Genomic DNA, 27,003 nt, shown 5'->3' on the forward strand with positions numbered 1-27,003 from the left:
CACACCAGTACAGCAGCCATTAACAGTCTCAGCTCTGCCATGCAGACATGGCAGATGGTTTACTTAGCAGGTGATATACTTAGCAGATCTATCTGGGAAGGAACTGGAAAAATGTGTGCCTGTGCAGCGGGAAGGTGTCTATCTGTCCAAAAGGTTGCTGTTCTTGTAGAAGGACTACAGCCGTGACTTAAAGCACTGATTAGCAGGCCTGAAAAACAAGATGCCTTGCTGATTGTTCCTCTGCAGCTGAAATGATGGTGTGCTTGATGGAACAGATAAGAAGCTGGACAGCAAGCCTATAAGCAAGATGCCTGTCATTCCTGGAAGACTAACACTGATCTCCCTAGAGTTCTTATTGTTTGACCTAGACATCTGAGGCCTTATTCACATCAGATGTGAAGTATAGTTTTCAATGGAAATCTACACAAGTAACATTTAAGAATATATGGTCTACTGCACAAAATTAAATAATACAGTAGTAGTGTGCTTTGAGTATGGATAAAGTTATCAACCAACTAACATTTCACAATGGAAAATGACTAGCAGTAGGCAAACGTATGACATAATATACAAGAAACTCATCTGATTTATGCAAGTGGAAAGCATGACTCATAGTCTTCGGAGCTGGGCTGGGGAGTGGCTGGATTCCACAAAGTAAAACAGTGTTCTGTTGCTACACTTTCTAGTTTCTCTACTGCCTGAATATGGACACCTTAGTAAAAATCTTGCCATGAATTGAGTCTGTGATTAAAACTAATGGAGTAACTGAGGTCCTGATTAGTGAGGGAGGCAGACTAAGTCAGTAACTGCTGCAGGGTTATCACTCCTCTACAGCCTGAAAAAGCTGAGAGAGGGTCAGTGTTTCAGCTTACAAAGCTGCATATGTGATGATGAAGTTCTGGGTTGCTATACTGGCAGAAATCTTTTTCTTATGTGATCAATCATACAAAGAAAGTATTATTACCCATAGGCACTCTCAGACCTTCTGCATTATAAGTTTGTACCTCTAGATATGTATACTGTGGATATACGTTAATATAAAGCCTGTGAAGAATAATGCATGTATGAGCTACAATCTAGTACCAGAGAAAATACATACAAACCTCATTTTATTTATATGGCTTTATTATACAAAACATGTGCAACTACTGTGCAAATGTAAATGAAGACTCATTCTCTTTCTTGAAGTGTTTGCAGTCCTGAAAATACACCAAGAAACTGGCCAAAGGCAAAGGAAAGAAATAAAGCAAAGTGATCAGCCTGGCAGCCACACAGGCTTTTTAAAAATCAAATCTGAATATATATTTATATTGTATACAAATTAAATTATGAAAAATGTGTATGCATTTATATACGTATAAAATCAGATGCGCAAACATTGCCCTTGAAAGGTTAGTTTTGCTTCCTGTCAGTATGTGAATGAGTTTTACAAGAATAAATACTATCCTTTCCCAAAAAAAGCCTCACTCAAAATGAAATAGAGAGCAAAAGGAATATCCTAGCATATACACCTGCAGCATCACTGATACAGCAAACCTCAAGAATATGTTGGCAGATGTCATTGTAGACCATGATGTTGTATAGGTTGTAAATTCACACCTTGCAAGCATTCCTTAGAGAAAGGATAAGATTTCTTTTTTTTTTTTCTTCATTTGAGATATGTTTGTCATTCCCTAGAAATACCCTTTCACATTTTCACCACTTTAGGCTTCATAGCACAGTGGCAACTTACAATGGACATTCTGGGAACAAAGTGCCTGTGGTCCATTGCTATTCACACAACTACAGTTGAAGGCATGCCACTTCTTTCCAATGCTGGTTTTATCTGCTGTAACTAGGATGAGATTAATGCAAAAAAAACCCAAACCTATTACCCTTGTACTCAAACCTTTGCTCAGTATGAAACTGTCCTTGTCCAGATGGACTTTCGGGGAGTTACTCACAGTGATTAAGGTCCTTGAGAAAGGGAAGGAGGTACAAGATGACTCTGTACTTGCCTGAAATGAATTTCCTATATTTCCAAGTAGTTTGAAGTTTAGGGTTTTGGCTGAATCTTTATGCACAGTGCAGGTCATTACTGGAAAATGTTACACTTCTTCAGAAAAGTCACTTTGTGAGTTCCTGTATCTACCTCTGCTCTACAGAAACTGCTTTTCAAAAGTCCCTTTGGGGAGGAAAATATCCACATAACCTTCCACGTACTGGGAGCTAAATCTGCTAAAATGAGTTTAGTAGCATATTTTTTACTATAATTTGATGTTTTGTCAGAAACCTGCTATGTATTATGTTCTAAGCTTTCTAAATTTCAGGGGAAGACTTTTATCAGCCTCTAGACCCTGGTTGAGGCCCTTCCTATACATGTTCTCTAACATGGAAAATCAGAAAAACATGCCAGCAAAAGCTGGTACACAACAGCAGAGAGTCACAAATCAAACTGATTTATTAAATGTAAATTATTGAATGGTGACGCAGAGAGTTTCAAATGAGTATAAACAGTAAGGACACAGTGCTCATTATACACAAGGAGATGATGGTTTAAAATAGGAAGCCTGTTCTGACCTTTTGCATCTCAGATGCAAAATCAGATTACCACAGAGGGAGCAGATAAAATAAAAAGACGAGGCAGTTTTGTCCTGAAATACAGCCCACTTCATTATTTTCTATTCTTCTTTACTCTGCAGTATGTACCAGCTTCAAAATGGGTAGAGCTGTTGCTAGGTAATGCTCTTTACCCACTCAGTAGCTGAAGTTTCAGCCACACAAGAAAGAGTGTTTACATATCTAACAGCATAAAATTGAAATCGAAGGCACTGTTTAATGACTGTTTCCAGTACATCCCTGCTTCTAGCCATGGGCCTCTTTCCTGGGAGCAACCCAACCACCAGCCCAAGCAACGCACTTTTGTAGGGTGTAGGTCAACGTGATTTAAGTGGTAGCAGCTGCAAGCCCTCCCAGAGCACTCTCCTTATCTCAGCTGTGCGATCAGGCTCAAACACTCTTTCTTCTGCCATGTTGATTCCTCCCTTGTGCTGAGCAACTGCCTGTGCAGTGGAACAAAGCAGGGAATCGATGCAGCCAGAAAGCAAACAAGCTTCCCCCTCCCTCTTTGCTGGGCTCAGCTGGGTTGAGTTCCTCACTCTGGTTCATTCTGCAGCTGCATAAGCAGTATGGATAAATTCAGGAGGGAAGTGCCTCAGATGGTCAGGAAAAAAAGGTGGGCAGGGGCAGAAAAAGGGAAGGGGCTTTTTATGCTGCCTTAACACATAGCTGGTATTGCCACCAAGTATCAAAACATAGGCTTGATTCCTCTTAGATTTGTGATCTATCAAGGATCTGAAGGAAATCTAGGTCAGCTTAACATGTAAAGCTGAACTAATAAAAGAACACAACTGACATTATTAATCCAGATGTGGAAATAAGTATTTCGCTTATACTCTAAGAGGGAAAAAAATGCATGGTAATTTTATTGCTGTATTTTTTTTTTTTTAATATTTACAATGTGGAAAAGACCAAAACAAAGTTAAAACTCAGGGCAGCTCTTGGAACCACAGTCAGCGAACTCGGGTTACATCTACCATTGTTCCTGATCTAGCTGTGTCTTTTGCCATCTGGAACAGACACCCACTGTCATAAAGAAGCCTTTTTATCTTTGGGTGGCAAGCCACATGTACAAAAACTGTTAATTTCTCTCTCTTTTTTAATATGGTGTGAGCTACAAAGGAAGGTTCAATTACATTAACCATCTATTTAATGCTAAGTATTATTTTCTTCTACATGAACCATGAAATCCAAAGGCATGATAAATAAATGTGTACCCAGTCTCGACAGTAGAAATCAGCTCAGAGATAAAGTAACCTCTGTCACTGAAGGAGACAGTGGCTGCAGTGAGTACTTGCCAGCTCCGCAGATCCACCCTGGCAGATCTATGGTGATACAAGCAACTTACTACCTAACCTATTTATTCTTTCTTCCTACTTCTCAAGAAGCAACCTAGAGCCAGGCTTGCAGAGCTCCCTGTGGGATCTCTGATCCTTTTCAGCCCTAGGGCCATACCACTTTTGCAGCAGCTCACAAAAACATTCTTCTCTTGCAGTGAGAATTCACTTTCAGATATGCCTGCTATCAAACAGGTTTCCAAAGTACAGCCAAGTATTTCAGCCTGCTAGCACACTGGCTGTGCCAGCGCAATGTATGCACAAACTGTCTTTGTTGATTTAGTTTCCTAGATGTAGCTTAAAACAGCAGTGCAACCTAGAAAAATGATCCACTAACCAGAAGGAAAGCTGGGAATGGGAAAAAGGGCTCAGTTGTGGCATTCCCTGAAGGAACCAGTAAGAAATGAAAAGGGATCAGAAGAAAAGAAAAAGCTAATAAGAAAATGATATAACAGAGAAAGCTTTTGATATGACTCCTATGTTTGCATCACCTAGCTGTCTTTTTACAGAAGTAATTCAGACCATTAAAGGTACACTGTCTAGCAGGCAGCAGTGACGAGTCATGCTGCTGAAGATATGTTGTGCAAGCAGAAGTTGATTGCCTATGTTCAACACAGGAAAGGTTTTTTTTTTTCCAAAGTATTGTACAAATTACTATCAGCAAGATATTTATGAATTAATGTCTCGCTTACAGATTCATAGAGAAACAAATGTAGGTCTGTCTCAGTCCTTGTTTTGTCTGTTAGTGAAACGGGGCTGTTTCTGAGACAAAGTGTTCATGCCTGTCGGGAACACAGCTCATAAATAACCAAGGACAAAGGCTATGTACATGCGATTTCACAACCTCAAATGCTGACGAATTAATGCTGCAATTTTTTTTCTACAGTGCTATGTAAATTCCAGTAGTCGTCAACAAGTTACACAATTTTTCTGGTTTACATTAACACATAGGGGAAACATGTTCCGTGACTCCTACTTCACTGGATGTCCAAACAGTTACATCACTTACTTACGGTTCAGTTAAGAGTGTAAGAAAAGGACCCTGACATTTGGTTGGCATGAAGCCTGCAGTCATTGCTGGTAGGAATTTTAATAATACTTAAGAACTACCTAGTTGATCATTATTAAAACTTGAATTTTAACAACTTCTAAGCTAGAGTTTTTACAGCTATTCAACTCCGTGCAGCCCAACATTATTTTTTGTTTTAAAACAAATTAATCCTTCTGTTATGACTTTGTCTACTGACTGTGCATCACTGAGAGTAAGGAAAGAAGAATCTTGTTAAAAAGGAATTTATTTGCCATACTGAAGTATGTGTATCTGAATCTTGGTGAACAAATGGGAGAAAGTGGTTGGCATATCCTGTACTCCTAATATTCAAGCCCATCCTTCTTTGCCACTGTTCCTTTCCAATGTTTCTTGCAAGTAATAAATATAACACATTCCATTAAGATTTTTAATTTCCACATAAATATATACAGACCTCGGTAAAGTCAGTGAGGGCCCTGTGTGTGTACAAGCAAAAAGGAAGGCAGGGAGACCATAATCCCATTTAGCAGCAGCTTTACTCCAGTATTTACTTAATCTTTCTATGATTAAAAGGACAAACAACACAGTTTGCTTTGGTGTCTTGCACGCCTTTTACAAATATTGCATCACCTCACCATGTCACATGGTATTTGGTATTCTATAACCCCGTCCTCAAGAGCCTGTGTAAGCAACAGCCGATTTGATTTTCCCATCTCAGACCAGATACATCATAGCACACATAGTTATACTAGCATTATTTTGCAAGTAGTTTGTTCGGTTTTATTTGCATTTGTTGGCATATTATTAAAATAGATCAGAACCAAGTCATAAGATTGAGCTTTCTTCTGTTATAGATGTTTAATTTTTCTGTAATGCTTTCTGTTTAGTATAATAAGTAGAAATCTACTGTGTAGTTTCTACCTTGCCTGCTCCTGAGGGTTAATTCATAAAACAGACAATTGATGGTGCATATTCTGGATGCGAGGAGCATTGCAAATGACAGCAGCATGGAAATCATAGCACAAGAAAGCATAAGGTAATGTATGGAAGTATTTTAAAGGATAAAGGTATGAGTGACATCAAAAGAGAACAGATCAGCTGGCAGCAGAAGTGAGCTTCAGCCAGGACTTGCAGACAACCATTTTGAATTTGAGGCAGAATACAGATGGAAAAGAGCAAGGGCAGCTGAAAGAGGACGTAACTGAGCCAAGTAAGAAAGCCGGTGTCTTGGTAGTATAACACCACTGATGCAGCAACTCATGCAACTGAAGACAGAAGATAAGTAGGATCAAATAATAACGCTGAAACCTGACGAGGTCCAGAACAACGTTTTTGCAGGGGAAAGACAGCACAGCTGGTGGCTGTGGAAAACAGGGAGCAGGGGGGTGACACCGTTATAACCTTCCAGTGCTCTCAGCAAACAAAAGCAAGCTGATGACAGGAGCAGGAGAAATGAAAGGGTTGTAGTTGCGTATTTCTTTCTTTAAAGAGGGAAACAAAACTAAACTAGATTCATATCACCAACTATAAATGGCAGGAGGGAAGAGTTTTGGAAAACGGAAAATCCCAATGTTGCTCAGTGGTAAGAAACTCCCCTCCCCTTCCAGCTGAGGACACGTCACTGGAAAGTCCCGGCCTGGGAAAAAAAATCCACCAAGTAAACAAACTGCTTAGGCAGCGAAAACAGAGAGAGGAACAAAGAGAAATGTTCTGACTTTAAAGGGTTTTATTTTCAGGTTAGCATTTCCTTGCACGGCAACAGTTCAAGTTCAGACAAGAAGAATCTCATTAGAGTGAAAGTGGCTGGTAAACGTCACTCCTGATATTATGCCATAGACAGAAAACTAATTTATTAAAAAGCTAAGATTTCCACTTGGGAGTTTTTGGATTTTCTGCTACTGAGTGTCGTCAAACAATCCTAGTGACAAACCAGATACCCAGGATTATTAATCACTGTGAAATTAGCAGTGATTGTCTAGCAAGTTTGCAGGGTTTCTTCCCCCTTCATGTATAGGTACTTCCAGACAAGGAAGCTGAACCTAACAAAGTGCTTCCTAACCACTCACTGCGTATGGCTCTTTGTCTCACAAGCAAGTTCAATGCTGGGAATCCTTCCAGCACTGCCCACAGAGAAAACAAGGAAAAAACATGGTAGGTCACACAGAGACGAGAAATGCAGCGTTGGACAAAATCCTGGGATTCTTCCCTCACTAACTAGCATTTATGATAATAAAAATACAGACATAAATTATTACCCTTCTTTGAAATAAATCAACTTGCAACAAAGGTACTTCACAGTAATTAATCACAGCAACATCAACTTGAATTCTGGGACCAATTACAGTGACAGCACTTTCTAGGAAAACAATCAAGATAGTTTTAACTCTGCTTCTCTGCTCTCTCAGTTAATGAAAATTGCTGCGTCCTGACCAAGGCACACAGCAGCCCAACCCTGCTAACAACCAACAGATCCCAGTTTTACGAGTGTTGAGTAGACTGCCCCATCTCCAACCCTGTCAATATTATAATTAAAATGTAGTATTTAATTTTCTTTAAACTCAGGTTCCCTTAAGTCTCACTAGGATTCAGCACTACTGTGGGGGGCATCTCAAGCACATGATCCTTGACAGCCAGTAACTATTATTTAGGAAACTGCCAACCTATTTACATCAATTAGCAGTCTAGGGGACAGGAGGGGAAGGAGCTTTATAGCTTTTTAGTTTGGTTTGGGTTTTTTGCATTGCTTCTAATGTGTATAAACGGTAGGAGGGAATCAAGAACAGCAGGAAGCTTTGAAATTTTGATCCTTTATCATTTTTCCTGTTACAAGATAAGGGCATAGTGCTACAGTTGTTTTAACAAGGTGGAAGGTCAGGGCCCAAGTCAACTTACTGTATCTCTATTTCTGGAGCTTTGAATAGCAGAGACTGATGATGATAAAAGCCTTCCCCAGGCACCAGGCTGGAGCAGCAAATGTGAAATGCAGCTGAGTTTCAGTTCCGGCATCTGATGCAATACTGTGGTAAACTTTCTAAAGGAGACATCACAAATCTCTCTCCTTCATGTGTGCTCTTACATACATGGCAGGAGGATCCAGGATATGTTTCCTGGATAGGGCTAGGAGTCAATATCCACAAACATGTACTAATTGGACCAGTATCATTTTTAAAGGACTGTTCTTTTCTCAAAGCAATTTCCTGGCCATAACAACAGGTTGTGACAGCAACATAATCTGCTAATCTTTTAAAGTTGTTCTCAGGTGTGCACTCCAGTGTTGATTAGAACAAGGCATCTGACCGCAAGAACCTCTCTTATGTTGGATGACACCTATTGCAAGAGGCCTCTATCTTCAAGACCTTTCATTTTCAGCTAACAAGGTTTGCTATGAGAGCTGATCTACTGACTCTTCTAGAAAGCTGCTGCTAACTTTAAAGCTTTAAAATTAAGGGGTTTGTCTTCTGGTAATACAGCCATGCTATTTAAACACAATTTAAAATAGTTGTGAGCTAAGAGATAACGCTCTTAGATTCAACTCATACGCTGTACCTCATAGTGGTAACTCAGCCAAGACCTTACTCATGGGTGTAAGTACCACCATAAATCTGGACATTCCAGACAAAGACTTATGTATTTTAGTGTCTGGCTGGCAGCAAGACACACACAAAGCTGATATATTTACTTACTGAATACCTGATGCAATTAAGTAAGACTGAAGAAAAGCCTTAAAGGTGAAATGTCAGTGATGTTCATTCCTGCTTTGCGTGATTGATTGGATTTTTTTTCAGCTGCAGTAAGGTTTTATCTGGTAAAGCTCCTCTAAATAGCATGCATATGGAATTGATTCAGTCAGGGAATATAAAGCCTTACAGAGGGAAGGAAAAAAAAGTTGTGAAGGAAACAGAACCAACCACAGCTTCATCAGAAAAAGGATTTTCATAGTCAGCTCTAACACTTTTCCTGAAGGGGAAAAAAAAAAGGATAATCAAACTAACCTAATTCCTAGCAGAGTCACTGTCGGTTATCAGAGTAGGGAGGTCATTCCTGGCACACAGCTAATTTTGTGCCTGGCTTTGCTCAGTGCTCTGCACATGGTTTTGTTAGTTTTCTACTTTGACCTTGTCCATCTTGCTACAATGAAAACTCACTTGGCAGCTAAGGAGGAAAAGAAGGTCAATTGTAATGCTGAGTGACTAAGCAAGAAAATATATACAAACCCATCTGAAAGTCTTGGAAAACCCAAATATGGTTTTACTCCACTCAACAACAGGTTAAGAAAAAAAGGCTAAAAGAACCTGAAAGTTCTCATGCTCAACAACCATAAGTTGCAAAGTACCAAAATTAACAGCACAAGAAAGCCTGGACTAGGATCAAAGGCAGTACAGAAGCCTCTCGCTGCAGAAGGACCAAGCAGCTATGTGGTAACGCATCAATATTGGCTGTGGTGGCACAGAACAGGCTTGCATGGTTTCAGCCATGCCTGCCCCAGGGAGGGCAAATGTAAAAGACACCTGGGAACAGGATCAATTTCACCAAGCTCAGGGAAGTCTGCCCTTCAAACAGGCTAAAGCTTTCAGACAGATATTAAAAAACAAATTTAAACAGTGTAATTACTTCTTCCTTCATGCTTGTAATTCGCTAGTCATCCCTTTTTCATCACATGAATGATATCACTGACAGAAATTACTGCCTGAGGACCTAGACTGAAACCAGCTCTGCAATCACATTAAAGTGTCTCTGTGCAGATGCAGGAGCAGAGTTTAAACTAGCTTTCAAATTATTTTACCAAATAAGAAGAAAAATAATTAAGAAGTGAAGTACTTCAACGACAACTAATCACTACCAATTAAAAACGTAAAAGTAATCATTTTATTCTACAGACTTGACAATTTTAGCAGGGAATTATCACTGAAAGTGACTAAATGAAACACTACTCAAAACTGACAGCGTACAGAAACATGTCTGCTTTAAAGGCTTCACCTTAGCCTGTGTGAATAAAGCACAGGTGTATGTATGTGGCTATACAAACAAGTTTGTGTGAACATTTCAACAACATGCACAAGTTAAGCAAGATAGAACTTTGGTTTTCACTCTCGACATATACATAACATACTTAGCAAAACTACTATGTCTCCGTGATAAAGAAGTTCAAACTTTCCCAAGAGGAACACCCCAAAACTATTAAGAGTACAGCTGTTACAGAGGTGTAAAGAAATCTTTAGTATTTTTTAGGCCCATGGGCAGGGGCACTTAAGTTCTCATTTTTCTCTCTCCACTTATAAGACCTTTGGTCCCTTTCTGGAGCCACAGCTATTCCCCAGAAGACAGTGCCACAACAGCTGTGACCACAAAGAGCATGACCTTGGCATAGCCCACTTCCAGCTTCCTCCTCCCACTAGGTCACACATGAAATACACCTCGTGCTGATGGAAACACATGGCCATGTTGAGAAACTCAAAACAGGCTAGAGACTGGTATTGCACTAACCAGGGTGGCATAAAAACAATTATTTTGTTTCAATTCAGTATTGTCTACATACAGAAGCACAGTCTATCACAGCATCTACCCCCCCACTCAGTGTTCTTAATGAGATTATGGTGGGGTAGCAGCTGCAACCATTGTAAACCTATCCACTCTTCAACCCAGTTACTAGACTTGAGTAGTGTTTCTGGCTGCCTTTGCCCCAAGGGTTTTAGGAGCCACTGGTCACTAAAAGCACCACTATACATACACAAGATCACAGTGATCATTTCTCTCTGGAAATCCTGTTACAAAGTCATTTGTGTCCTAAACACCTTGCTAAGAGCATCATCTAAGAGGCTAGTTGCATAGGAACCATAGTGATCAGAGAATCTGGCTACTCTCAGGCCTCAGAGGAAACACTTACTGATACAGCAAAATCACTTCTGCATACAGTGATGCACATACAAAAGCTTCAAGTTACACATTCCCCGAAAGTACCCATTTTATGTCAGTCATCCACCCATGTCACATATTCCTCATCTAATAGGTATATTCCCAATTGAAAAAACAAAACAACAGAAGCCCCACAACAAAATCACAGGATCATTTCAGAGTGATGCCATTTAAACATCTACACTGAAAAAACAGCAAAGACTAACAGAGGCAAAGCATATTTCATCTGAAGGCTTTTATTTAGAACTCTGCATGTAGATTTGTTATCTGAATCTCAATTATATTCCATGGATTTTATATTCTCTGGAAGAACAATGTCTTTGCTATATATATTAAATTTTCTCTTAAGACTGTGTCCTGTAAGCAGCGTTCTGTGTGCTTACTTGCTGTAACAGCACAAGTGAGAATTACTCATCAGGCACCAAGGCACACAAGTAAGCGTGTATGCCTGTAAGCAGCAAGCAAGTGTTCACAACAATTTCAAATCTGGTTTAAAATAAAATATTAACAGCTGCTTTTCATTAAGATTGGTTAGTTTTTCCTAGCCCTCAATAAATAGAAAGCATAAGGCATGTGGAATCCAAATTCTTTAATGAGCTGAAGCTAAGAAGCACCGTCTGCCATTCACTTCGCGATTTCAACTAGGCCCTTTTCCTTCATCAGTTGCAAAAATCTCACTTCCTCCACATTAATACCAGCGAACTGGCTACGGATCTCTGCTGGTCACGTCCGGGGCACAGAGGGAGAGGAAGGCTGTACAGGTGGAGAGCGGGCCCGGCGGCGGGTCTACCGGGGCGAGAGAGCTGCCGCCTGAAGGACGGCCGTCGGCAGCCCCGGCGGGAGGTAGCAGGGAGGGCAGCCGCCGAGCCGGGGCCTGTCAGAGCGGCCAAGCCCCGTCCAGCTCCCGGAGCAGGCCCAGCGGCCGCGCCACTGACACTGCAGCGGCATCCCCGGCGGCTCCTCGCTCAACGCCCTGGCGGCAGTGGCAGGGCGGCGACCCCCGCCGGGGCGGTGCTACTTGCAGAGCCCCTCCAGCCGCTCAAGGGTGCCCTTCATGTCGCGGATGCGCTTGGCCAGGGCGGGCACAGGCTGCATGGCGCGGTCCAGCTCCTCGCAGCGCGCCACCAGCGCGTACATGGCGCGGATGCTGAGGTCGGCCGCCTCGCCCAGGCTCTCCACGCCGTCGCGGTAGGTCTGGATGCAGCCGACGCTGAGGGCCGTCAAGGCCTGCAGCCCGCAGTGCACGTTGCGCAGCAGCTCGTCTACCTGTGCCGCCACCTGCCCGGCCAGGGCCACCACGTCATGCAGCGCCCCGGGGTCGATGGCAGGGATAGAGCCGCCGCCCCCAGCCGCCGCTGCCGCCGGGAGCTCACCCCGCGGGGTGCCGCTCAGCCGGATCCGCCGCTCCAGGTTGTTGGCCACGAACTGGGTGAGACGCCCCTCGCGCAGCACCGTCCCCTCCAGCTCCAGGGCGCTCGCTAGCGTCGCCCGCCGCCCCTCCGGCAGCTGCTGCCGCGCCGCCACCGCCGCCGCTCCGCCGCCGGCGGCAGCCAGGCTCAGCGCCTCCAGGCTGCGCTCGTCCCGTCTCTGCCCCGCCGCCTCGCCACCGGGTCCTTCCTCCGCCGCGGCTGGGAGCCCGGGCCCCGGCCCCGGCGCCGGCCCCTCCATAGCAGGCGAAGCGTGCCTACTCCCCACTGCGCCGCCGACCACCAGGGGGCACACCACTGCCTGTTTACGTCCCCCTCGATTGGCTGCTGGGCGAGAGGGGGCGTGGCCGGGGCTGTTTTTGTGCCGTCTGATTGGTTCCTGGCGCTCACAAGGAGAACCGCCTGTCCGGTGCCTTCGCTTCGCACTGCGGGCCCGTGACTCGGAGACGGGGGCGTGCCAGCTGTTTGTGTCCGCTCCGATTGGGCTGCCTGCGGAAGCGGGCGTGACCCCAAATGTTTGTGTCGCTTCTGATTGGTAGAGGCGGGGCCAGAGAGGCAGCCGTTTCGCCCGGATTGGCGGATACAGTGAAGAGGTGTGCCGCTAGCTCTCTCCTCGCATAGCGATTGGCGCGGTGTCGGAAAGGGGTGTGCCCACTCGGGTAACAACACCGGGGCGCTGCTAGCAGCTCATTTCACTCCCCCGCCATGTTCTCCGAGCAGCGGATCTAATTGCGCCACCATCTCAGCCCACAAAGCTCGGGCAGACACTCCCTAGCGACCCGACCCTCTCATTCCCTCCTGGGCTCGACCCCTCTTCCCGGTACAGCTCTGGGTACCCACGTCCGACCATGGTCACCACCACGGCGCCGCCGCCCTTCCTGGCTCGGATCTCGGCAGGCACCGAAGACCCCAGGCGGCTGCCCTCCACTCTTATCCAGCGCCTCAGGCGAGGGGACAGCAACTGTGAGAACCAGCCTAACTGCTGCCTGGCGGGCCCGGGGGGCAGCGCACGGCCCGCGCTGAGGAGAGTCCGGCGGAGGAAGGGAAAGATCCGGCCCAGCCCCGCGGGGCTCCTGCCCAGCCGCTACCAACAGTACCAGCAGCATCGCGCCGGCCTGGGGAGAAAAACCCCGCTGGGCATGCACGGCCCGGACGAATTTAGCGCTCCCCCTGCGCCAGCGGTTTCCGTCGCCCCCGGCGCGGTCACAGCCCCCGCAGAGGAGCCCCCCGCGCCCACCCCTTCGAGACCCGCGCCCAGCAAACCCCTCAGGAAGGAGGTAAACACGGGGCTCCGCTACTTCTGATCACTTCTTCTGCCCTTTCCCCCTCCCATCCCTTTCTCCCGCACTCCGGGCAGCCGCTCTCCTCCCAGCCGCAGGGGGGTCAGCGGGCGGCTCGGCCCCTATCTGCCTGTGGAGGGACGGGGAAGGGAGGGGGCAGAGAGTTTCCGTTACGCCCGCTCGGACGGGGCTCGGGGGTGGGGGAGTGAGGAGCCGCGGCCGGCGATTGGCTGCTCGGCGCCACCAATCGGCGGCCGCCGTTGCGCCCAGCAACAGCCGGATTTAGCCTGCTGGCCGCGCGCCCGCCGCCCCTTGAGCGCGCAGGGCGGGGACGTGCGCGGAGCGCAGCGCCCCATGGCGGCAGGGGAGGGGAGGCAGGCGGGGAGCTGTTGCCGTCGGCGGACGGGGCTGTGGTGCCGGCCCGGCTGCTGGCTGGCGCTGAAACGGCCGCGTACGTGATAACGGAGGAGTTGTGCAAGGCGTGGAGCGGGGGGGGTGGGGGCTCGTTGTTCCCCTCCGCCTCCTTGCGTGAAGCGTCCCCCAGCGTCGCCGATGCTTGCAGATGCCCCGGCGGCGGTGCTTTGTGTGGGGAGGTACCGCTTGAGGAGAGGGGTGGCGCGTTGACGCGAGTTCTTTGTCTCCGCAGTTCTTAAAGAACAAGACGGGAAAGACTGAGAAGGCTGCCGTCCCCTACAGCCAGCCTGTTCACAGTTTACATCTGTGTGAACAACCAAAGATTACCAGGCAAAAAAGTAAATGTAACGTGCCGCTGACAAAGATCACCTCGGCAAAAAAGATAGAGAACTTTTGGCAAGATTCTGTGTCGCCAGAAGTGATTCAGAAGCAGGAGAAAAAGCCACTTAAAAACACAGAGAACTTCAGAAATGCCAAGTCCAAGAAAACAATCACCCTAGCTGAAGCGAGCCAAAAAGAAAGTTACGCTGGGGCAAAATTCAGTGACCCGCCATCTCCCAGTGTCCTTCCAAAGCCTCCCAGCCACTGGGTGGGTGGCACAGCTGAACTGTCTGACCAAAACAGGGAGTTGATGGCAGTCCACTTGAAAACTCTCCTGAAAGTTCAAGCCTAGTTTCCAAGACCTCTTTGAGTCATTGGCAAAGAGAAAACTCCATCCAGGAAACTTTAGCATGCCTTGTTGCAACTAAATTTGCAAAAGATTGTCAAGTCTTATAATCACATAAAAAAAAATTCCTTGTATTATATTTTTTATGGTTGTGTAAATAGTGTACATCATGTATTATGTGTATATTCTTGTTCATACTTTGAGAGGTACATTTTAGTTTTGTTATGAAAGGATGTATTTTGCACTGCCTGAATGGTAGATGTCTTGTATATAAAACATGGACAATTTTAAGTTTGTACTTGACACATGAAGACTTGACTTGATTTGCACAAGGTAACGAAAATTTTGGAAGGAGAGTACAGCTTTCTGATTTTAAGGTTCCAGATCAAATGTGAATGTTCATGCACTACTGACAATAGTTTTACATGCTGTGTCCCAGTCGATACCCAAACACGGAATTTTCATACAAATGTGAAGTTTTGCTCTCTGCTCTGGAAATGGTATCTGGAATTCCTGTTCCATCTGTGTGTTTTTGAAATTAACTGGAATTTGACCAAAATTCCAACCCATCATTTTGAGCACTGCTGATTCCTTTAAAGAAGTAAAAAAAAAAAAAATTAAAAAAAATAAATACCCCACACCAACACAACAACAGAAAATAGCAGAGCTTTCTGCCAAAAATCCAATTGGTTACTAAAAAATTAAATAAAACAATTTGGCCTCCCCTTAAGCATGTCTCTTTTTTTATGTGTGTGTGTGTGTTAATTCAAGTATGTGAATTTAAAGTACTTGGTTGTCTTCTAGTGAACAGTAGGAACTTTTTGTCCTTCTCAGTTTTTAACTATGGAATTAATTAAGAGCTTTGGTAGCTCAGTAAGAATTCCTTGTCTTAAAAAATGTTTTGTGGTACATAATTTTAGCTTCCTTATCCTTTTGTTCTTGAGAATTCAGTTTTTAAGAAAGTTGGGCAGTTGCGCATTCAGGTTCATGCTGCAATGCTCCTGTTTTCACAGTGGTTATGAAACTAGTTCACACTGAAAAGTAGCACAGAAGGGTGTGCATGGGGCAAGTTCCACTTCATAACTTTCACCGGGTCTGTCTCTTGCTGATGACTGTTGAAATTTCATTCATCTGATCTAAAATACGTACAAAATTGCACTGTAGATTAATCTGATGTGCATGTTGAGGAGAGAAAGCAGACTTGCAGGTACTCCACTAATCAATCTTCAAATACGGTTAGTAAAGCAGGAAATAATGCAGACTTTACATAAGATAAAGGCTTCTCTGGGCCATAGTATTCTAGAAATGATACATAGGAAGACAGTGCCAGCAGCCAGGTTGCACCTGAGGTGGTTCCTTACCATAAGTGGTGTTTTCAGGTGTTTAGAAAGAGCAGTGTTGGTCATGTTCATGCCATGTGCACTACTACTTCCAACATGTCACAACCCTTTGTTGGTTAAAAACTAAGGAACAACTTCTTTGCTTAAACTCTTCATTATAATGGCTGTTCTAAATGTATGTTATAAACTAAGAATCCATACACAATTTTTGGTTCATCCCAAAGACTTCTAGGTTCACTGTCTTGCAGAACAGGCCTGTATTCCTTGCTTAAGGCTCATGCTTGCCCAAGGTAAATCTATGGTTTCAGCAGCCCAGTTTGCTGCCTAGTCTGAATAATATAGCATGACATCCTAGCATGTCTTCTAAGAATTATTAAAACTCCTCCTTTTTAATAGTACTGGGGCATGAAAAAATTCCAGTGAGATCTTGGGATGACTCAAGTTCCAGTTCATTAAAGCCAGCAATATGCTGTATTGCTCTGCTGCTGTGCCTTTTTTTTTTTCTTCCTCCTGAATGTCATCAGGCACAAAAGAAAATGCCTTTAGCAATTCCTTGTAGCTTTAGGGAATGGTTACTTTTGTCAGCTGAACTTCTGAACCTGATAACTAGCTTGACAAGAGTTAGTTCCCATCAGCCATGTAGGTTGGCATTATTTAAAAGGCAGTATCATTTTTTCCCATGATTATTATCTCTCTAATCATTAGCCTCTTTATTTTCATGCCTCTTAGAGCTGACATCAAATTATGTAGGTTGAATGTTAACTCTGATGCTACAGAATAACATACCTGTTTTTTTCTACCCTGATTTGCTGACACATCCCTGGGGATTGCAAAATTTGTTAAATACAAGTGCCACTAGTTCTCGGCTTCTCAGTCAATTCTTTTAAAGCTGCTTAGATGAGACTTCTGAAGTCTTGAAAATCTTAAAAACTTCCCATACCTTCTTGGACCATAAAGGTTTCTGGGGTAAGATAACAATGCTTCATTTGCCTTTCCAAAGGGTGCAGAACTCCCCCTTACTTAACTTACTTCTGGGTCAATATCATTGGTCCGGTGGTGGAGCACTTAATGCTTCCATCTTCTTGAGATTCTTGGGTTGAGTCCCTTCCTGGCCAATGGGCTGATGTATACAACTAGGCCTACGTGCTATATACACTTCAGCAAGATTGCCTGAAAAGTCAAAGCAGCCTCATCTCTTAGGACTCTATTCTGAATCTAATTTGTCACTTCCCACATTTGTTACTTACATTCACTTTCAAGATTTCCTCCACTTAGACCAATTTCCCCTCCGAGTTCCCTGAAGGCAAGGCATTGTATTACTTGAACATACTGTTGGTTGAGTTTAGAGCCAGTAAATGAAAGAAAAACATGAGTGTCATGTTTGGAGGACTTCTTTGCAGTGCAATATGTAGTCTTCTGAAATGAACAGCTCTTACAGAAGAACATTAACAAGCTTAGTGGATGTGTTATCATGAGCTGGTCATGTGTCTGCTGTACAGAAATTAAATGAATTGCTCATTAAGTCTGACTTCAGTCATGGTCAGGATACTGACCATACTGCATTTTGGTTATAATGAAAATACTTTCTGTTTAAAACCTTCAGCACAATGCTGTGGGAACTGCACGGGAATCAACCGTGTGAGTTAACTACCAGCTTTTAAACAGTTAAATGTCATGTGGTGATGGTACTGAAAAATGAGCTTTCATGGAGAGCAGAAATATCTGTTGTTGGGTTTTCATGCATGGATGAGTTTCTGCCCACTGGACAGTTTCGTTAATAATGGCTGGCTTGGTGCTCCACTAAAGCTGAGATGCTTCTGCTTCCCAGTGCAGCAGGAGCTAGAAATCCCATGTGCATTTGAGCTCCATTATGCCAGAATCTCCTGAGAGATGCTGCTAAATTCTTGACTAGTCTGTGTATGAGGTGGTGAATTTTTCCAAAAATTGAATTTTGTTTCATCATTTTAAGCAGTTGTCGTTATTTTCAGGGGCTACTGTTTAAGCTTTTACATTATAAAGCATTTGATATCTGCCACACTTCGGGATATGTTTTTTCCTGTTTTATTCAGTCTTAAGATCAAATATGAAACCTACAGATTATATTAATCTTAAAGATTACAGATTGGTTTTCTTTGTCATTTTAGAAATAAGTTTACCCTTATTTCTGCATAGAAAGTCTTACCACTTCCATCATGCAGTTAAACACATTGCTTATTTTCTTCCACAACTTCTTGTACTCTTTGAATGTTGATTTCAAAATGCATTCTTTAGATTTTTTTCGTATCATGTGTCTGTCTGAACTGTTAAAGAGGAAATATCTTCTGTTGTAATTTCTAAGAAGTTTTAATGTTACGAATAAGCTTGTCCTTACCCTAAAGAGGCTAGAAAGTAAGCAAGTTAAAGATGAATCATAGAATAGTTAGGATTGGAAAGGACCTCGAGATCATCTAGTTCCAACCCCTCTGCCATAAAGATTGTAAAATGTTAACATTTACTGTGAAAGTTTGCTGATACCTTGTAGAACAGGAGCCACAGTGTGAGATATTTTTGGTAGCAGGAAATACTTAGCTGCTGGTTCAGTAGAAAAGATTAATAAAGGGAACATCCATCAATTAAGGAGAAATAAATTATCCAATAAAACAACCTAACTACTGAAGCTGAGCAACAGAAAGTTATCAGCAGTGTAGAGAACTTTTTTGTTTTGCATTGAGGATACAGAAGAATGTTATCAAAGTGAAGACAGGAAGGCCAAGAATTCAGCTGAATTTGGAAAAAAACCCTGAGGAATTAATTTGCACAGCGAATATGCCCTAGCAGAGGTGTTTGCCTGTGTTGAAGCCAGCATTCCTTTCTACCCTTTTTTTTTCCATGAGGTGATAAAATTTCATTTGTTCAACCCCCAGGAAGCAGGCCTTTAGATGTTACAAAGCCCTGACCGCATTGGTGCTTCTGTTTAACATTAGTTGGGTGACGTTACTACAAGTTACACATACTCAGGCTTGTGCGTGGCAGATGCGGTCACTTAGTCTCAAGTAGTTCATAAGCCCTTGTCTTCAGTTCAAGAACCACACTGGTTATGTGTACTTATGCTGTAGTTTGGCACTGGTGAGCAAACCGGTGTGATTTCTGTAATTTGTACCTGTTTGGGGATCAAGGACTTTTCTTGTATTTATAGGACTTTGCTAAGTCTGTAGTTGTAGCTCAGTGTATGGCTGTATGTCTTTCAGGAAGTGGTGTAATGTCAAGAAGCACAAAGTTCTGAGGAGATGTGATTCCTATGAAAGATGTCATTTACTCCTTTAATGAAGCACTGTGCTTTAATCAGGTACGTCTATGAGCCTTAATATGCAAATATTTTTGTAAGTGGTGATGGCAGTGGCCATCAAAATACAATTTACTTTGTTGTTTCTTCCCTGAAACAAGACATAGAGCTTCATTCAGTAAACAGCTTAGTATATAGAGTCAGGCCTTTCTCGTTTTTTCTCATCACCTCGATCTGTTCTTTACTGCCTGGTGGCATAGCTGCATGAGAAAAAATAAAGTTAGCCTTTACAGCTTGAAATCTGTAATTTTATTATATATATATATAAATATAAATGTGTCTTTTGTAAGTTGCATTCCTAGCATCAGAATATTCAGAACTTGCATGTTGTCATATTTAGAATATCAACAGGTCATTGTAGGAATTAATGGAGTAGTAGATTGATAGACCTTGTCCAAATTTGAGGCATGCTTTTTATGCCACCACTGAAGAAAGTGCTGATACATTTTTATGTCCTGTACTAGGAGTGATAAGATAAAAATAATTGATGAGACAGGTAGGAAAAAAACCTGAAAAACAAGGTCAACTTAGAGGTAAGAGAGAAGCAGCATAGATGTCACCATTTAATTGTGTGGGAAGGAATGAAACTGCAAGAAAAAATTATCTCCCTAAGTATATGATGTTGCTGCAAATTTAGGGAATAGTAATGACTAGATAAAATGCAATTTGCTACAAGTTCTTGACTGAGACCATCTGGGGAAAGACAGAATGAGCTGACAAGTCTTGTAACTGACTTTTTGTCTGTCTGATGGGTACCTATTATTCATTACGAGGAACTGCACCTTGGCACAGCATTCCTAATGGCTAGCACTGCTTTAGGTATCACCAAATGCTGTACAAGTGCTTACTACTCTCAGGTTTCCACAGGTTTTTAGAAGTGGTCAGGTAAAGTATGTATGTGAATTATTGCAGTTTTTATGTTTTACAGCTGGAAAAACAGGCATACAGAAGTGAATTAGCTTGCTTAAGATCACTCAGCAGGCACTTCACTAACCCAGGAAGAGAACCACAGGTTCTGGAGCTCCAGCCAGGTTTTCCCTTTCCTAGTAGACATGGTTGCTGTGTGATCTGCAAGTCTTCCTCATCTCAGTGTGTAGTATGTAAAATGGAATTAATATAATGTTTTGCTTTGAAATGTTTGGTATTTGATAGGGCTGGTGAGATAAATCAGGCTGCATTTAGGTTCTGTGTTGTGTTCAGTTTCATTACATATTAGCTTTAGTAATTTGCACGTGAAAGATGACTGTTACACTTTTCTCCACGCCTGCTTTTGACCCTTTGATATAATATATAACCTATACACACCACTGTCATTTTCAGTTCATCCTCTCTGTCCTCTCCCCACAGGCAGCAGTGGGGAAGGCGGATGGTAAAGAGTTTCTGCTTGTTGGCTGCTGCTCTCCATTGCTGAGCAAACATGCTGCAGCCAGCAGTTGGCCAAGGGGGCCATGCGCATGCACTGTATCCTCATAGCCTCTTGAATTTACATTTGCTTCATCTTTTGGCTCTCATTAGATCCTGGAAGACAGAGAGTCTTTCCCAAGAAAGAGGATCTTCCTATAGCAGGACAGAAGGTGAAGTTTATGAGTGTCTCAGTCTCTCTCTACCACCAGACAGTCCTTCTTAAGAAAATGCCCTAAAAGCTTTAACGTGGAACCTACAGTTTTCTCCCATTTTTGCTAAGGGCAGAATTTCAAATTTATAATAATTGAGATCTTATTCAACAGCAGGCATATGACTTTTTGCTGCGACTTAACTTCCATAATGAGGAAATGGCAACATAGGTGCCATTACATTGTCCACACAGGACTCACTGAAATTCCTGCCTTTAGGAAGTGTTGGGGTGAAGAGAGTGGCCAGGTGAGAACTCCCAGTTCTGGTGACAAACACCCCCCCCCCCCCATCTGGATCACACAGTCACCATCCTCTGTAATCCTGTGAAACGTGCCAAAATCAATGGCAACATCTCAGTGTATTTCAGAGCATTCAGACAAAGCAGCCTTCCAACAAAAGGGGTTTTTCCCTCCACTGCCCCAAAAGTAGCACCCAGCGGGAAGGCAACCTCCACACCTAAATATCCCTGAGATGAAACAGAAACTTATGTACAGGCAAGACAGCCTGTTTTTATTCCTTCCCCCTGTGGCAACACTAGAGAGAGAATCTGTATTGCTATTACAGCTTGCTATTACTTGCTCTCTTCCAAACTGTTGCATTTTTATACCATTTTTAACACAAACATGCCCTACTTTTCAAATACTGTGGTGACACAATGTGAAAATGTGGGGGAAGGGTAAAAGTAATTTTAATCCAATCTTGCAGTCTTGATCCAAATGCCAGCTTAGTCACATTTTTCTTAGGAAGAGCTTCACTTACATTTAACATTACTGAGATGGCTGTGTGGGCTGAGCCCTGAGGACCGTGAAGCTGGTGCTTTCCCTCTGCACAGATGTAAGATACTGAACAAGGTGAAGGCGCAGAAAACCGTACATGATGACCAAAAGAAGGAACTCTTTGCTCACTTAGAAATCTTTCTCAGGATTGTCTTCCTCAGTTCCATCCAGCTTCCTTGACCTCACCTTCTAAGGATCTCTAGGAAGTCTCCACCCTTCCTCAATTTCCTACTCCCAAGTCCCTTCCTCTCCAGAAATGCAAGGAATGTGTTCTACACACCCACTAGTAACCAGAAGCACATTAGGTAATTTTTTGGTTCACTTCCAGAGAGTGTTGACACCACACAGACAAAGAAATTATGAGGAAAGAAAATAATTAAAAGTTAAAAAACTACATTACTAGTAATATAAAGGATTAAATGCATCATGTGCATATGTGAGACAGAAGAACACTGGTACATTTGCTTTAACAGATGGAGATACTGTGGCAGGTTTCTTGAAAGCATATGCATATAGCTTTAAGTACGCATATGCATATAACTTAAAGGTCCGTGTGAGTAGTAGGGAAAATCCAGTGCCAGGGCCCCGTAGGTCACAGGCTGAGTTCCCTCTAGTGGCTTGCTTTGGGATTTCGCAGGTGTGGCACACAAAGGACCTGTTTTGGGAGCATCAATCCTCATTACTGCCTTTCCCAGAACCCATGCTTATATAAGGGTCCTGGAGGGTATAATCACAAAGTAATTCCTGGTGAGGTCCTAATGCAAGTTACTTTTAACTGAGTTATGTAAACTGATTAAATGAATCCTTCCCTGTATTTATTTGTCATTAGTTCACAGGCAGACAGAACCACCCTTAAAAATTTTCTATCTGCTTTACTCTGCTGCTTCATTGAGTTGACATCCACTGCTAATACTTGTTGTTGCTGATACCTGTGTTGGGCAGAGGCTTTGTGAGATCCTAGTGAGTCAGAATAACCTCTGGGATGTTATCAGGCAGACTAGGGAAAGGCTGTGCAGATGGCAAATAGAGCCAGCAGCAGCTTCAGTCTGTATTTGTGTTCAGTGTAATACACTTATTTTAAGTGAACATCAGACTGTCATTTAGTAGGAGAAAATATTGTTGGATTATTGTTGTACCGTTGCATTAGAACACTGAAAAGACAGCAATCAAGGAAAAAAAAAACAGAAGAAAACAGTTGATGTTTTGGGTTTTCTTCATCTTGTGTTTTACCAAAAAGGCAGATGGAAGACAAAAGGATTAGACAGGAAACCTCTGTTTCTAAAAGGAAACATCCAGTGCACTTTTGGCAGACAGTGTAAAACACAGACTTATGACATATTAATTACTGTGTCCCTGGGGTTTTAAAAATACAGAAGAACATAATTCCTACTGTGAACTTATGAACTTTGGAGGAAATTGCAGTAACTACAAGTAAAACTGTATATTGTCACTCTCCATCCTGTGTTTTTATCATAGGATAAACAGTGTCGAATATGCCATAAATTGAGGGTCTAGAAGTTAGATACCTCTTTCTAACCTCACCCTCAACAATCATGAAAATTTCCTTAATACTTTTAAGTGAAGAATGATCCAATGCTCCTTATTTAAAAAAAAAAAAATTATCCATTTGGCCAAAACCAAGGTGAGGTTAAGTATAAAACCTGCTACTGTGACACATTCTTTTCCAAGGTGTAGATATCTGCCTTCTAATGCAACATACTTTCAAAATACAGTTATAATATAATGAAGACACCATTCAGCAATATGTAACAGCGACGAGTTCAGGTACATGCAAGGTTTCATTGCAGCAAAATATTACTTTATTTGCCTAAATACATCTTTTATTTACTTTTTTAAATAGCATTTTTATATGAGATGCCATATGGATAATGTGTTTTACCTGTGTGTCACCTTTCAGTGTGCTCAACACAAGGTTTTTAACAATACCTTGTGAAACTAGCCTGACTGTTCATCTAACCCGGATGGGCTAAATGAAGTTCAGAGCATGGATCACGCTGACCTTTTGCCAAGTTTGATATTCTTTTGAATTGCCAAAGCTTTTGATAGGTTTCTGATAGTTCTGGAGGCACTCGTGACATCACTTCTATGTCACGGACACTTGAACATCATTTAGGTACATTGGAAACTGAAGTTCTCTTTGTACTCTGATTCCTCACATGAACAGTCTTAACGGAGTTCTTGTAGTACCACTGTGTCAGGCTAAATTTTCTCTTGCCAGCAGACAGATTTAAATGTAAGTCCAAATTTAGAGCTCTGAGGACATACCCTTCAAATGAAATACCAAATATCAGTGAGATTCTTCATTGTATTAAAGACAGCAAATGGGTTATCATAAGGTTACTAAGTCTCAAACAACTTTATAATCCATTATGTTTTATCCTCCTGAGAAATTTAAGTATTTTAAATGGGTGTCAGTCATTTTCAAATGCCAAGCAATAACCACTTCCATGACAGAAACTCTGAGAGCTGGAGCATAAGAGAGAATTTTGATGCTGTTACATTTCCTTACATCGTGCTTTACTTCGAATGTCAGTGTGCTCCTCTGGGGAGACTGGGATGGAGGTCTCAGTGCTGAAGAAGAAAATATTTTGTTCCTGAACAGAAGGACCATTGTTAGGAGCTTGACCCTGTTTTTTTCGCATACTTTGATCTTTCCCTTAATGACTCGGACTGTGACTTTGTCTTTGATCACCCTGTAGATCTACAGCATCTTGGAAGTTATCTGGAGTGGGACTGAGACTGCTTGTGAGAGTGTTTTCTAATATCTGACAGACAAAACAGACACAGTATTATTACAGCACTTCTTCAGTAAAGCTACAGTGGTTTTAATTGCAGAAATTACATCTTAGGCATGTATCTTTGAGCTATCTTGTTGACTGTGGAACAGTGTTCATATTTATCACTTTCCATTTTGCAACCTATTGAAGTTTAAGTTGCTTGGACTCATATCTATCTACCACAAAACACTATTTTTCATATTTAACAATAGTTTCTTTGCATTCAAATTTCTGCAGTCTGACATCTCTGGATTTGTGCTACAAAATCAGTTGTGGTAAGAATAAAAAATATTGCTGTGAGTTGAGTGATATCATCAGTGGAGTAAATGTAAAAAAAACATGTAAGGGACTGCATTGCCCCCAATTTCTTTCCAGAATAAATTAGGTACCAACATATTTTTGTGAATCAAGGCCTTTGCTCACAGTAATTTCATAAGGCCTTTTTTACATCCTGCATGCAAATAGAATATTCCTGTATAAGCACAGAACCTGCAGGAGATAAAAGCAAAGGAGATAGATATATAGGTAACAGATGAAAATTTGGGGCCATCTTAGCCATAAAGCTAAATAAAGCTTTGTTAATGATTTAATCCCTTACAATGCTGAATGAGATAAATTCCCCCTTACTCTGGGATCTCTACCTCATGTCCAGACAGGTCTCCTGCCCTGGCCACTTGACAGAGTGTAAATCTACTGTCCGGACAGAAGGGCTTCTGCAGTACCCATGAGGGAGCATTCAAAGGGCTCAGAGAGGCATTTCCAAGAGGAAGCAAGTGTAAAAAAGGCACACCATACACAGTGACTTTCAGAAAAATGTCACTATAAGGTCTAAGAACTGACTCTGGATACTGACCATGAGGTAATTCAAGCTGGAAGGGACCTCAGAAGTCCTCCAGTCCGTCCTCCTATTCACAGCAGTCAGCTACAGGTTACTCAAAGCCAGTTCTGATCATCTGAAATGGAGCCTGGCAGAGGCTTGGATGACTGAGTGCCTTCAACATCTTCTTATCATACAGGATTTTCCCTGTCAGGGAGACTAAATATAGCTCCATAATGCTAACGGTTTGGGAAAGCTTTGACATCAACCTTTCCCTGTTTTCTGCATGTTGAGCTAAAAGGTCTGAAAGATATAAAATGTTTAAGAATGAGCAGTAGGATTTAACAAAATCGCAACGGATCTTATATGAAGTGTTTTAATTCTGCAATTGCCATCTCAAAACAAGCTGATATTTAGCCTAGTGTCCCTTGGGAGGATTTGTCCCAGATTTGTGGGAAAGTATATCCTTGTATTACACACAGGCAGCCAAGCACATACTCTGTACACATAATTGAACTGGATGTTTATATGGATTTAGATTGTAAGAATTTGAACAGATGAAAATAAGCAAGTGATCTATAGTGGATAATTAATTTCTTATATTGTTTCACAAACAGGATGCTCAGCAGATTTAAGATAACTCATTTTGCTTGCCAGGTGGGAACAGCAGTTTTGCACTAACTGTCCATAAAATCAAGTGGATACATGCTGGTACTGAGTTTCACAACCATTTTACACAACAAGCAGAGCTCAGTAAAGTACCTGACCTGTCCCTACACAGTGTTTCACAGTATCCCATTTTATCCAAGTTAAATTTTCCTTTATGCTTTTGGAAGGGTTTATGTGCTCTTTGTTTAAGGAAAGCTCTGGAAAAGGCCAGATATGATAGTGACAATAGATGGAATTTACAAAACAGCTGGTGAGAAAAGTGAGGATGCTTGATGTAGGAATAACACATTTTAGAGATTTTCCCATTGAAACTGGCAGTAGTACTAATACAAGGTGTATACCTTACAGCAACTGTAAGAGGAGAGTAGAAAAATCTGACAATTACTTTTATGTCTGTGGTGCCGATCGAAAGTACTGGACTGTTTTGTTTTTTTCTCTTTGGAGAATGAAGTCATTTATTCTTAAGCATCTATTAAAAGTAAAAAGTGATACTGTACAATCAATACCCAGCCTGACTGCAGCAAAGATATTGCTTGGGTTGGAGATTTCATTTTGTTCTTTCAAGTCACTCAAACCTTGGACTTTCTGCCAATCTGCTAAGTAATCATGCTAGAGAGGCACCTGCTGCTAGGGAACCCAGATTAATATTACCGGCACATATAGAGTAGGCTGCAGAACAGCCAGCACATACTAATGATGCCTGGGCTGTGAAGTCAGCTGGCAGCCTCCAAACTCCCCATTGTCAGCCCCATAGCCACTGCAGCTTCCCTGTAGCAGCACAGGCAATCCTCACCACAGCAACTTTAGCCTCTCTTTCTGTCTTTATTTATTCCAAAGTAGGTCACTCTGTGCCATCTGTTTACACTTAAAAGCCACAGAATTTTCCAGATTCCCTATGGTGTCCTGCAGTTTAATGTATATTTTTAATGCACTTTTGCTCTACTTAGCTGCTCCATGTAGTGAGACTACTAATCACCAGAGCTCATTCAATCATAGAATCA

General features: G+C 42.4%; 2 protein-coding genes across 2 annotated transcripts; one reads left to right on the forward strand and one right to left on the reverse strand.

Annotated features, from left to right (window-relative positions):
• Window positions 1–9,802: 9,802 nt before the first annotated feature.
• On the reverse strand, window positions 9,803–13,046 carry BORCS6 (BLOC-1 related complex subunit 6). The gene is given in 2 exon segments (XM_031052629.2): window positions 9,803–12,890; window positions 12,893–13,046. Coding segments are annotated over 2 exon segments (1,152 nt in total). The 3' UTR covers window positions 9,803–11,892.
• On the forward strand, window positions 12,961–15,392 carry PNRC1 (proline rich nuclear receptor coactivator 1). The gene is made up of 2 exons (XM_005153112.3): window positions 12,961–13,582; window positions 14,232–15,392. Exons 1-2 carry the CDS (start codon window positions 13,154–13,156, stop codon window positions 14,670–14,672), a joined length of 870 nt encoding a protein of 289 aa, XP_005153169.2. The 5' UTR covers window positions 12,961–13,153; the 3' UTR covers window positions 14,673–15,392.
• Window positions 15,393–27,003: the final 11,611 nt, after the last annotated feature.

The sequence above is a fragment of the Melopsittacus undulatus genome, chromosome 3 (assembly GCF_012275295.1).
Source record: "Melopsittacus undulatus isolate bMelUnd1 chromosome 3, bMelUnd1.mat.Z, whole genome shotgun sequence".
Taxonomy (NCBI): domain Eukaryota; kingdom Metazoa; phylum Chordata; class Aves; order Psittaciformes; family Psittaculidae; genus Melopsittacus; species Melopsittacus undulatus.